The following is a 14,028-nucleotide window of genomic DNA, read 5'->3' on the forward strand; positions in this document are numbered from 1 at the left end:
TTTTAAAAAGTTATATGATCTTTACTTTTGTAAATTTTAATTTTTTGTTTTTATACATGAATTTCCCCAGCATCCCTAAAAAATATTCTTGGTCAATCGGAGAACTCTGCACAAGTGGCAACATGAAAGTTATGAATCTCAAAATACTTACTTTGTTCGCATTCACTGACCAAATCTTTTCGGTTGCAAAAAAGTAATCCGCTTTTCATATCTCGCCATTGTTTTGATGGGTTGTTCTTACGCCATTGGTTTAGTAATTGAATTGTCTGTTCTCGAGTAGTTTCAAATTTTTTTTTTACATTATCGATTGCTGAGTTATCAATCGAAAGACACCGAGCGAATTTTTCCCAATCATATGTTAGCGAATTTGCAAGCGTCGTAAATACATTTTGTGGAAACTTTTTAACTATAAGGGAAGGTTTTTTTTTTATTTAAAACCGAAAACTCCTGTCATATGGAAAACATGAAATATAGTATAAAATATAATACCTTTAATATCATCGAACTCGTTCTCCATGACAACTTCGTCTTTTAAAGTCGTCTTATGAGTAAAAAGTCCGTTATTGGGAACTATAAAGTACATTAAAACGCATTATTAAATACGTTAGCAAACTTTTTTCGCGGTTAATGCGGTTAAAACGTGTAAGGAAACTGGTGCTGCGCCAAAAAATGTTCACGGATTTTCAAAAGTCAAAGAATCCGTTTTTCAGAAATCCGTTGAGAAATGATTTTAATCTGTTTTTTCCAATAAGCATCCTTTTCATGGAATATATATTTGTACTCTAAGAGGTGTCCCACACCCACTACTTAATTGTGGTTATAGTGGCTTAATATTTGACATCCCTGCGTCTTAAGAACAAAAATTATGCCATTAATTAATCTTTCTGAAAGTAAAATTTTTAAAAGAAAACTTAAGCAAATGTGAATAATTCAGCAAAGCCTGCATGATTTAGATCTCCTTAAAATAAGACTCACGTCTCTCATTTGAAACAATGGTCAACAAAGTGATAAGTTTAAACAGCAGTTTTGACGCCAACATGCACTTTAAAGCTCGATTGATCAAGGTGTTTTTGATTATATGAATCATATTTCTTTTTAAAATAGAAAAATTCCTGTCGCAAGGAAAGAACAAGGAATCTTAAATTGAATATTGGTGGATTCAAAGAGGCTTTTTAGTCGATACCAAAGCTGATATCAGCCTAACTAAAGTTTTATTGCTTTATTGCCCTATATTCATTAAAAAAAAACATAATTTTCTTCAATTGAGATTGCTAAAGGAGAATACTTTAATTAGCATCGTTAACAGACTTAAATGCACCATCCTTTTAGTTTTAGCTTAGCCTCAAAAAAAGAAAAAAAAAATTAGTGAGTTTAAGTTATACGCTCAATAACATCCTTCAAAATTTTAAGGTTTTTTTTGACTGAAAGTTCTACACATACATAGTATGCGTCAACCTGAGCTTGTCCCTATGAAAGTATAAAATTTCCTTATAAAACGTTTATGTTATAGCTATAGAAAGGAATCACTTCTGGAAACTTCTGTACGAGAGCTCATGATGCGCACTAGTGATATGCTTTGTACAAGAAATTTTTAGCTTAGCCTCAAAAAAAAAAAAAAAAAAGTAAAGTTAAGTCATACGCTCAATAACATCCTTCAACATTTTAAGATTTTTTTGTCTAAAAGTTATATGCAGCATTATCAACCTGAACTTATCCGTATGAAAGTATAAAATCTCTTTACAAAACGTTTCTGTTATAGCTATAGAAAGGAATCACTTCTGGAAACTTGGACGGGAGCTGATGATGCATAGCAGTGATATCAGGTTTTGTAGTTTTTTTTTAAAAAAACTTAGTTTTTAAACAATCCTATCACCCAATTAGATGAGTAGAGTTAAGATATATAATCTTTCTTTATTGAACAGAGTTTGCAGCCTCAATTTCATGCCGCTATTGGTGGTTTTTTAAAATTGTTTTCAAATATTAAGTTTTTGGTAATGAATTTCTTATATTTAATTTCTGATAATCAGTTACAAAATCTATTACTTTGTAAGAACTCTTGCTTCATTCTGCTTTATTTATTTCATTCTGCGAAATCATTTTCCTCCTCTTTTTCCCAGTTTTTCAAACTGCCAAACTGAAATTTTTCATAAATTTATTAACAAGTAGCACTTATAAAACAAAAATAGAAGACATACCTGTTAATTGAAATTTTAACTTCAACGCTAAAATGAAAAAAACTGAACCATGCACCACCAAACGTTAAAAAACGAAGCCAAATAAAACCCAAGAAATCAATAAAATGTTTTTAATTACTTCGTAAAACGAAATTTTACCTAACAAGAATTATGATGAGCTAGGCAGAAATCGGTGTCATTGTATCTTAGGTGTTGAATTTTCACTTTCGAAAGCGTCAGGTAAATAAACTCTCCTGTATTGTGATTTTTATTAAATTGGTGTCAGGTTTTCTTTATTTCTTAAGGAAATAGTCGTCAATGAAATTTTGTCATAATCAAATAATGAGTCATCCCCAAATAATAGGAATGAATTACATTATGAAAGCATTAGACAATTTTTTGAACAAAACAGACTATTTGCCACTAAGAAGGACCGCCTTGAAATAGATTTGCAATCTTCATATTAAAAAAGTTTTGTAAATTAAGTTGATTAGTTATTTCATTATAAAGTTGTTTTTGCTACATCTTACGAAAGTTTTAAATCCCTTTAACATTTACCTCAACCTCAAACAATAAACTTCGATGTTTAAATATTTCTTTTATACTGACTTCTTTGCGTTTGGTACTTGACGAATATTAGTTAATGATTCTGAAAATGTAAAATTACTGGTTTCTTGTTTATATTTTTTAAATTACTTTATGTTTAAAAATATTGTTGCCAATACCGTTCTTTAATAGACTTTCCATTTAGAAAATTACGGTGAAGTAATGGCTAAAAATTGCGAATTCGATAAGCTTACCCACTGGCATATACAAGGTTAAAGCTACGGCTTGTAAAAACCTCATTCTTTAAAATCCTAAATTTTGAAGCAATACAAGTCAGACCCAACATACTTTGTTTAGTTGAATTCAACGCATTGGCTACAATCAACTTTTAAGTAGCCTAATGCTACTTTTTTACTCTCTGCTGCGGATATCAACCCCAACCCGAACAGTAAAAGGAGAAACGTTGGGAGTTCTTATATCCCAAGTTGCTTTCCCGAAAATAGGTGTCTTTAACTTTACAGAAATATCTGTTTGATATTTTCATTAACAAAGTTGATGCAAAATTTCACGGAAGAAAATAGCTTGATAGTATTTAGCCCCATCTAACATGGTGGCAACAAGTATTCGAAGACAATTTGCTGGATCATTATAATTTCACAGCTAAGCGTTACGACGCTGTTGATTGCAGAAAAAGTCTCTTACTTTTATTCTATTTAAAAGGAGAGTTGCCAATGATGGGGACTTCGATCGGTTTGAAAAAGATGAGCTTCATCCCCATTCTCAAATATACACCAACACAAAAGATTACAATGTAAGGTACGTTCCAGCGTAAATATTTCGAACCTCTATGAGGTTCTTTAACTTCATTTTACAAACTGCTTTTAGGAAATCAAGTGAACCAGTACATGTACTTGATTTTCTTAAAATTAAAGTTAGTAAGTTCGTATAGAGAAACTCCTTAGAAAGATAAAGTTTGTAAAAGTTTATAAATTGCATACATAGATTTAAACCTTTTATGGAATTGCTTGTTCTACCCATTTAATAAAACTATGTATAACCAGGAAATTTTTTAATATAATAAACTTTATCAAGAGTTCGCGTTAAAGAGTTTCTTTTTTCTTGTTGTAAGTTTTTCTTAGAATCGTCATCGAATTTCTTACAATGCTTATTTTTCAATTATACTTAATTCACAAACGCTTTATTTTTTTCCTTCAAAAAGGACTGTATTCACTTTAAGAAAATGCGAATCTCTTTCCAAGGATTCTAGATATTTCTTTTAATTATTTATCTTTGTGGAGCCCAAATTACAGTAGAAAAAAAGGTAAATGTTTCATAGAACATTTACCTTTTTTTCTTCCGTAATTTGGGCTCCACAAAGATAAATACTTACAAGAAATACTATTCCTGCCTTCACAATAGTATGTTCCCTATTTTTCAAAAGATACAAAAATCTGTGATGATTGGGTAACCAACATAAAAAATTCAAAAAGCTCCAATTTCTCTAAAACTGTCGCCATTCTTTACTAATGCTATTAATAGGTAAGTAATTAAAATCTTGTCTTGAGTAAGAATGAAAATGCTTAGGAAAATATCCAACGAAATAGAGTAAAGAACTGAATACATATTTATTAAAAGAACTAGTAGAGAAACTGTATCTACTTGAATTTTCCATTAAAATCTTTTCCCTTCCTTAGATAGCGCTTTTTTCACAACACTTATGGTCTAAAAAACAAAATAAAAAGAGCGCAAAAGACACTATACAAAGTATATACTTATATTTGAAATATCCAGCTTTTCGATTATTTTATTGCAACAAACATTTTGTAATTAATATTATCAAGCCACCAATTTTCTTGTTTATTAAAAAATGCTATAGGGTAGACCGGGGCACGTTGGCCCTAGGGGCAGGATGGCCCTTTAGAGTTAGCTCTATGACTATGCGCTTTGGCGCGCTAGGAATCAAGGGGAAGGTCAACAGCATTCCTCCCCTCATTCCTCAGAAGTATCACTGATATCTGAGCACAGTTGCCAGTGTTGTATCTTTTTATCGATTTTGGATAAGCTGAAGTATATTTTGAATAGTTTGCTTGATGTGTTTGTGTTCAATAGTCTTCGACAGTAGTGCTATAGGTAAGTATCTTGTTTGAAGTTTAAAGTCTGAGGATTATTTTAATATACAATGTTACACAATTTCTGTTGAGGGGTTAAGAAAAAAGTAACTTCTACTCTAAACATGGGAATGGGGCAGGTTGACCCAGCACAAACGAGGCACGTTGGCCATGTGGGCTAACGTACCCCGTTTATGCATGCATATTTTTAAATTCATATTAAACTGCTTGTGATGGAACAAAATGCCAGTGATAGAATGTTTTTATTAAAACGCTAATCTGATTGAGACTTTTTAGCCAGTTTCAAAACATTAGGTAAGAATTAAGCCTAATAAATCAATTAGGTATTTAATAATTTTGTTAGAATCTCATACTATGTAGGGAATATGTAAATTTATGTAAGAATGTAATAACAGTAAGTAAATTTTGAGAACTGATCTGTCCCAACCCATGGGCCAACTTACCCCAAGTAAGAGGCACATTGGCCCAAGGAACATCACCTTAAATAAAACATTTTAAAAATTTTCACAAGTTTATTTAAGCTTTCAATCAAAGATTTTTTTATTTTATATAGTTTTAGCAACCTCCCATAAAGAAACAAAATAAAACACACAATGCGAAAAAGTTAGGAATCAAAGAAAAAAAAGCGGGCCAACGTGCCCCGGTCTACCCTAATTCTGTTTTTTCAGCTCGAAGTTGCTCATGATGGCACATAGTAAAATTGTTTATTGAGATGATTAAGATAATATAAATCATTTTGTATTTAGTATAAATGATGGTCATTGGCAGTCAAAAAAAATATTTTTAACCGCATTTTTCCAAAGAACTTAGAAACTAATGAAACATTAATCAAAGTTGTTTATGATTCTCATTGTTTCTCTTTTTTGTGATATTCACAACTTTTAAAGATAATAATATATAATGGTGCAAGATTATAATGGTGCAAATGTCATATAAAAGAAAAAGGAAAAAAAAAATTTAGTGCATTTCATATAATAATGAATAGTTATAATAACCCATTTCTCACTCAATATTAATATGTATCGTGAGTGTAAACTATTTGTATTTTACAAATATATATATGACATGAATAAATATGTGTTTTCCTAATATTATCCATATAGATGACCTCGTAGCAGCATATTTAAATCTTATAACATTCACAACAAATGTATCTTATAAAATATTCCTATGCATTAACTATTATTAACTTGATATTATTGAAGGACAATTAATAATAAAACTTGTTATTAATTTTCTTCCCATGATATTAAGTTAATAATAGTTATAAAAAAAGATCATAAAGAAAACCGCTTCAGTTAAGCAAAGAAGAAGAAATCTAAAAGACGCAATAGAAACTTATTTTAGATAACTTTCGATAAGCGTCTTACCGTCTCATGTTTTAGACGTCTACGGAGACGATTTCAAAACCAAAAAACTGCCTATAAAAGTCATCTTTTAAATGTCTCTGGGTAAAGTTTGCACTCAAAACCAAAAAAAATTGTTTTTAAACATCTTCAGCTAATCTAATACGCATTATATACGTATTTGCGCTGAATAAGTTCTGTTCTTCTCTTGGCTACTAGAAGATGTTGAAATCCTCCTGATATGTCTTGCTATGTATGTAGACATTATATTGGTAAAAAGCAGGTATTACATAAGATTGTGAAAGGTATGATATCGTGGATAGCGTACGAAAAACATTTCGGAATGCCCATGGGTAATCAGAACAAACCATGGGTCCCTCATGTGATATGTGAAACCTGCCGAACTACTCATGATGGTTGCGAGGTAGAAAAAAGACATTACCTTTTGTCTTTTCCAGAGTATGGAGAGAGCAGAAGAACCATCACGGTTGTTTGTGCCGTTGTACCATTCGCCAATAATAGTATATTTCTCTACATAGAGCAATTAATTAACAATTTAATTATAACATTATTATAACAGATAATTAATTAGCAATTAGTCTTAATCAACTTTACGGATTTTGCTTGTTTAAACGTTATTTGAGCGACATTTAGGAGAGGATAGAGTTGGAGAAGAATTTCACAAAATTGTCATAAATGTATTAAGAAAAACTCTTCAGGTGTTAGAGCGGTGTGGAAAAGCACAAATATTTACTGGTGAAAGCTAGAAGAAAAAGGCGTTAAATTTTTCTCTAAAATTATTTAAAAAAGAAAAAATCAGCAGAATTTAGAGTAATTTAAAAAAAGCTGAAGTGTGATAAATTGTCTTTATCAATTTCTTGTTTCTTATTTAAACTTCGAACTTAAATTTCTAATTTAACATTCTGATTCAAATAATTTATTATCTTATTTATCTAATGTAAGTTTCTAATTAATACTTCTCGTTTCGAATTCTTTGTTTGAATTTCTAATTTAATTTCTAATAAAAGTTTCGAATTTAAAGTTACTAACTTAAACATCTAACTTGATATTTTACAATAAAACTTTTACTAAAAAGCCTCTTACTAAAAAACCTCTTACTAAAAAACTCTCACTAAAAAACCTCTTACTAAAATTTCATATTTAAGTTTCTATTTTATATTTCAAGTTTAAGTTTCTAATTTAAATTCCTAATTTGAATTTCTTGTTTGACTTTCTAGTTTATATTTCAAAATTAAATTAAGCATTTAATCTTGTATAAATTTCTATTTAATTTTTTTGTTAATCCAATTTTCTTATTTAAACTTCTCATTGAATTTTTTTGTTGTTTTATTATAAAATTGTTCTATAAACTTTTTCTATAAATTCTTTTATATAAAAGTTTAAAAAATTCTTCTATTCTTGTCTTTTTTATATTTCGTCTTAAATGTTCGTTTTCTAATTCCTTTATTAAAGTTTGTATTTAATTTAGCCACTCACATCTTATGCAAAGTTTTTTTGTTTTCTTTTTTTAATTTTTCCTTCAAATTTAAATAGAAGCGCTTCTGTATTATTGTAATACTTTTTGAGGAAATCTTCATAAAATATATAATATAACCTCTTTCATTCTGTGCTATTCTCTCTTTAAAGCCAAACTAGCTACCCCAATCGAATATTTCGGTGACTTCTATTGTTTTTTTCGAATATATATATTTTTCTAATTTTCTTATTTTAAGGCTTTCGTAAAGAATTTGGGTTTCAAATAGTTGTATTTTTACTGATGTGGATATGCTTAAATATTCTATAAAATGAAGAAATATGATTTGATTTTGCTTGACGTGTAACTTTTTTGCGCGCACTTTTTTCTATTAACTTTAATATTTACACGTGCATACGCTCACTTCTGATATAGAGATTTACTTACTGCATGTCTACTTCTCATTCCTTTGCTAACTTCCTTCATTAACTCAATGTAAAGTAATCTGACTCAATATTAATAAAATATGCTCACTCCAGATATAGAAAGTAATAAACTTTAATTAATAACAAAAATTATAAGAAAAATAGTTATTATTCATTATGCTATTATTATGAGGTAAGAAGTTTTAACAATAAATAAAATAATAATAATGATATTAATAAGCATAATATTTAAACAAAGTTATAGAAGAAACTAAAGAACTTAGAATACTTTATTCCACTTTTAAATAAAAACATTTGAATTTTAAAACTTGTTCCGAGGTTCTTATCTGAAACTTAACGTTTCTAAATTTCCAGCTTTAAAAAAAATTAATATTTTTAAAATAACAATCTTTCGAACAAATATTTATTCATTTACTAACTTCATTCATAAACTAAATAAAAATTCTGTTTTTCCTTTGAATTCTTCCACCATATTTTTATTAAGTTCATAAAATCTATCGCAATCAAACTTTTTTTATCTAACATTGAATGAAGAACTTCCAATTAGAAAGGAAAAAAATTCATATAAATCTATATACATATATCTTACTTATAAAAGATAATAAATCGACATTTTCAAAAACAATTATCTAGAATAATTGATATTTCAACTTTCCAATTCTCTCCGTTTCATGTTTCTCAAACAGTTTGCTATATTATTTTTTGTATTCAATGTTGATGGATGATTGATGCCTAAAATATCAGTTTTAATTTTATCAACTTTATACAAAATTTCTAAAGCTTCATTATGTTTTCCCATTCCATTCAAACAGTTTGCTAGATTATTTTTTGTATCCAATGTTGATGGATGATTAATACCAAAAATATCAGATTTACTTTTATCAACTTGATACAATATTTCTAAGGCTTCATTATATTTTCCGATTCCAATCAAACAAATTGCTACATTATTTTTTGTAGCCAATATTGATGGATGCTTGATACCTAAAATATCAGTTTGTATTTCATCAACTTGATAACAAATTTCTAAAGCTTCATTATATTTTCCCATATTTATTAAACAGGTTGCTAGATTTTTTTTTGTAGCCAAAGTTGATGAATGATTGATACCTAATATGAAAGTTTGTATTTTAACAACATTATACCAAACTTCTAAAGCTTCATTATGTTTTCCAATTCCAATCAAACACATTGCTACATTATTTTTTGTAGTCAATGTTGATGGATGAGTGATACCTAAAATATCCGTTTGTATTTTATCAACTTCATAATAAATTTCTAGAGCTTCGTTATATTTTCCCATTCTATTTAAACAGTTTGCTATAATACATTTTGTATCCAATGTTGATGAATGATTTATACCTAATATGAAAGTTTGTATTTTAACAACTTTATACCAAATTTCTAAAGCTTCATTATATTTTCCAATTCCAATCAAACAGATTGCTATATTATTTTTTGTAGTCAATGTTGATGGATGAGTGATACCTAAAATATCCGTTTGTATTTTATCAACTTCATAATAAATTTCTAGAGCTTCATTATATTTTCCCATTCTATTTAAACAGCTGGCTATATTACATTTTGTATCCAATGTTGATGGATGATTGATACCTAAAAGGTCAGATTTACTTTTATCAACTTGATAATAAGTTTCTAAAGCTTCGTTATATTTTCCCATTTCATTCAAACAGCTTGCTATATTAATTTTTGTAGCCAATGTTGATGGATGAGTGATACTTAAAGTATCAGTTTGTATTTTATCAACTTGATAATAAATTTCTAAAGCTTCATTATACTTTCCCGTTTTCATCAAACCGAATGCTGCACTATTTTTCGTATCCAATGTTGATGGATATTTGATACTTAAAACATCAGTTTGTAACTTTTCAATTTGATGATGAGTTTCTAAAGCTTCATTATATTTTCCCATTCTATTTACACAAATTGATTTATTATTTTTTGTACCCGTTATTGATTTGTGTTTTGTACCTAAACTGTCAGTTTGTATTTTATTAATTTGATAATAAATTTCTAAAGCTTCAATACATTTTGCTAAATTATCTAAACAGAGTGCCTTATAATTTTTTGTATCTAAAGTTATTTCACTTTCAGCTCCATAAGATTTTTTGCTATAGTTTTGAATGGCATTGAGCATGTTTATTCCTGCTAGGAAAATGCTTTTGTTTGACAAGAGATATTGGAAATTCGAACTCTGTTGATGGAATTCTCTACACCATTTTGATTTGTTAATTTGAAATATTTGGATCAAATGGTTATAAAAGTGCTTCCCATCGTCAACGTGCTTCTTTATTTCTTCCAAATGCAATCTTAGAACATCGACGATGTTTTTGTTGCATATTACGGTTATTTCTTTATTTCTTTGATAACATTTACACGCTTGCTGAGCCATTTCGTGCATCGCGTACCTGTTATTATCATTGTGGAATAGATCTAGCAACGAATAACTAACTAAAAATCTGATTGCTTGATTTATTAAACGCTCTTCTTTTACTTGCAGGTGTTTTGAAATACCGTGAAGAAATATTTTGGTAATGTGTTGACCGTCGCAATAATTGAAATGGTTTAAAAGTTCAAGTGATTTTTCAATCGATGTTTCTACTTTTTTTAACGCTATGTTAGTTAATGTTATTGCGGACTTTGTTTCCACTTCTGTGAAGATTTTTTCCTCAAGCATTTCAATGGGATGCGATTGAAAAATATCTAAATATTCCTGCAAAGAAACGCTGTTGTTGTTTATGTAGAGAATGGCTTGATTAATGGCGAATGGGTGATATCGGAGCACCTCTACTATTTCTTTCAGTTTATCGTCATTGTTTGCTAGTTTTTGTTTAATATTTTTTTTTGCAAAAAGAAACGCATCTTTAGGCGAGAAAGAATAAATTTGCAGTTGTTTGACATAGGTTGGCCACATTTTCCATCGCGATGTGACCAAAGTAAAGGCGTTTTTATTATTTGACACGTATTTTTCAAAGTTCTTCACACTTTCCTTATCCACGTTGTCGAAGATGTATAAGGTTTTTTCTCTTTCAAAATACTGATATATTTTTTTAGAAACAATTTTAATACCGAACGGATCACCTTGAGAATCTGTTATGCTTAACCCTAGTTGGTGACAAAGATTAGTCATAGAAACTTGTATTTTGTCAAATGCTGCATCTACCCACACAACACTTTCAAAATGCTTATTATAAGTTGCAGCATACTTTCTAGCGAGCTGAGTCTTTCCTACTCCAGACATTCCAGTTAAAACCGTGATTGACTTACACGAATGGTTTGTTCGGAGAACGTGTTTGTGAATTTTATTGAGTTCATCGTCACGTGAAAAGAAGTCTTTTGTCGGTGGTAGGACACCGAAATTGGATTTTCGGGATATTAACTCTAAAATACAAAAACATTTCATTTTAACCACGCGATCATATTTTTGAAGCATGTTTGGAAAATATTTCTTGAATGGTCAGTTTTTTACTGTTTTCTGTTTTTTACTTTTTGATATGAAAAACATAGTAAATATTCAAGGCTTTAAAGATAATTAAACCGACAACTTGTATTTAGAAAAATCATCACTAACTGCTGAGTTATTTTGTGTATAAGTTAGTATTATTTCTATAAAGTTTCAATTAAAAAATGAAACAATTACCTCTTTTTTTAGAAGAAATATTTTTTTTTGTAAAAGACTTCCAGTGGAATATTTTGAAATTTATTTTAAGAAAGTCGCAGTGAAATTATCATTATTTCGTTATCGGAAACAATTTTCTTAAAACTTTTGAATTAAAAACTTAATTTTATTTTTAATAGTAGTTTATGCAGTCTTTGTAGAAGGGTGGGGTGGGGTGGATGGATAAGGTAAAAACGTGCAATGCACTAGGGCGGCAAAAACATTCAGAAAGCAAACTTTGAATTCTGTCACATATTTAGGTTTTAGTTTATATCTTAAAATAATTAGCATTGTAATCTAAATAACTAAATGTGATAACGCCAGATATATACCTTTTTTTGTACTAATACAAGTCGTCATGTTAGAATTATTTTGTTCTATCTCCAATTTTAAACGTTGGGAGAAAATGAATTGTTGATTTTACTAAATAATGATTACTTTAAAATACAATTTATTTTTAAAATTTCTTTTCTAAATAGTTTCTTTAGATATAAATTGATAAATTATCTGAAGAATAAGTTATTATTTCTTAAAAAAGTAATAGTAAAATTTTAAGTAAATTTTACTTATAGAAAAATTCAAAAAACTTTTTTTCAACGTTTAAAATGGGAGATAGAACAAAATAATTCTAACCTGACGATGTGTGAATTTAATCCGGAATGTTACTTTTGCTGAAAAATGTTTTTGCAGGCAAAAATCGCCTGAAAGATTTGCGACAAACTACTAAATAAAGAAACTTTTTCCTTTTCAAAATTTACGTTTTGTGTGAAAAAAATATCTTAATGGCCTGTAGTGTCTTAATCATTTTTGTATTTTTTGTGTCTTTTTTCTTTTTTTTTCCTTATCTTCAATAAATATTCAGGGGCAGTCAGAAAAATTCGCAGGAGGGTCGGCATGAAAACTATCAAGCTCAAAATACTTACTTTGTTCGCATTCACTGACCAAATCCTTTCGGTTGCAAAAAAGTAATCCGTTTTTCATATCTCGCCATTGTTTTGATGGATTATTCTTACGCCATCGGTTTAGTATTTGCAATGTTTGTTCTCGCGTAGTTTCAAATTCCTTTTTTACGTTATCGATTGCTAAGCCATCGACCGAAAGAAATTTAGCAAACTTTTCCCAATCATAAGTCAGCAAATCAGCTAGCGTCGTAAATACATCTTGCGGAAACTTTTCAACTAAGAGAGGTTTTTTTTTTTTTGAAATATGGACAAATTGTTTCAAAATGGAAACATTTAAAATATATAATCACCCTTAACATCATCGAACTCGTTTTCCATGATTACTTCGTCTTTTAAAGTCGTCCTACGAAAAAGAATACCGTTATTGGTAACGATAAACTTTAATAAACGCTCCTAAACACATTAGCAAACAATTTTCATGGTTGATAACCGAGTACAAGGAAAAAATGTGCTTCGTCAAAATAAATGAGTGGAGATGTAGATGTTGAATAAACCGTTTGATATATTTCAATGAGATACCGAGCAAGTATATTCCACTCATAAATCAGCAAATCAGCTAGTGTAATCCATTTGATAAATTAAAATGAGATATTTCAGAAACCCCATAAGTCGCTGATTATAAACTGTTGCAAAATAAACCAAAGTTGTCATCCCAGTAAACCTATTTTTGTTGGCATTCTATTTATCCGCCAATAAATGAATTAATTGACTGTTATTGTGGCTTGACTTACGGGGTCTCTGGATCTTAAGAACAAAAATGATGTAAACGATTCATCTTTCCTATAATAAATATTTAAAAAATTTGACAATTCATGCAAGTAATGCAGCAATGCCTGCATGATTGAGATCTGCTTAAATTAAGATTTGTGGCATTATTTTGAAATAATGATTAGTTAAACAATAAGTTACAGAACAGTCTTGAAGTCCAACACGCACTTAAAAGCATAATTTAAAGGGGTGTTTTCAAAAGAGATATAGGTCATACTTTACATGCTTTTTTTTTAAAACAATACTTATAACGATTTATAATGTGAAAGGTTTTTCAAGTAAGGCACATTTTGAGAGAAGAACTTTTTTGCGACAAAACCATATTTCGAATGATTTAATTGATGCGACTTAAGTGTATTTTGGATAGACTTATAAAAATGATAACTTCAAATCTCTAGAACTCTTCTAATTTTTTTACAACCTCGTTCTCGTTTAAATGATAAACGAAGACTCTCCTTCGGGATTGCATTTGTTTGAAACACTTTAAACTTCATGCGTTATCAA

At 29.1% G+C, this 14,028-nt stretch overlaps 1 protein-coding gene across 5 annotated transcripts in view; it reads right to left on the reverse strand.

Moving 5' to 3' along the window:
- Nucleotides 1–14,028, reverse strand: part of LOC145187697 (uncharacterized) — a 39,540-nt gene that overhangs the window by 3,845 nt on the left and 21,667 nt on the right. For 2 of the 5 annotated variants that reach the window (XM_090068881.1, XM_090068880.1), the window contains exons 5-7: nucleotides 13,047–13,099; nucleotides 12,718–12,972; nucleotides 8,662–11,517 (exon numbers count right to left, since the gene is read on the reverse strand). In XM_090068881.1, coding sequence (XP_089925007.1) covers nucleotides 8,762–11,517; nucleotides 12,718–12,972; nucleotides 13,047–13,099 — 3,064 coding nt within the window. In that variant the 3' untranslated portion in view covers nucleotides 8,662–8,761. Of the gene's footprint in view, nucleotides 1–151; nucleotides 407–489; nucleotides 2,372–8,661; nucleotides 11,518–12,717; nucleotides 12,973–13,046; nucleotides 13,100–14,028 lie in introns of those variants that run through there. The other 3 variants (XM_090068879.1, XM_090068882.1, XM_090068878.1) reach the window with 3 other exon arrangements.

Source organism: Hydra viridissima, unplaced genomic scaffold, assembly GCF_058129835.1.
Source record: "Hydra viridissima isolate aposymbiotic clone 2 unplaced genomic scaffold, HvirCarnegie_v1 scaffold_12, whole genome shotgun sequence".
NCBI lineage: Eukaryota > Metazoa > Cnidaria > Hydrozoa > Anthoathecata > Hydridae > Hydra > Hydra viridissima.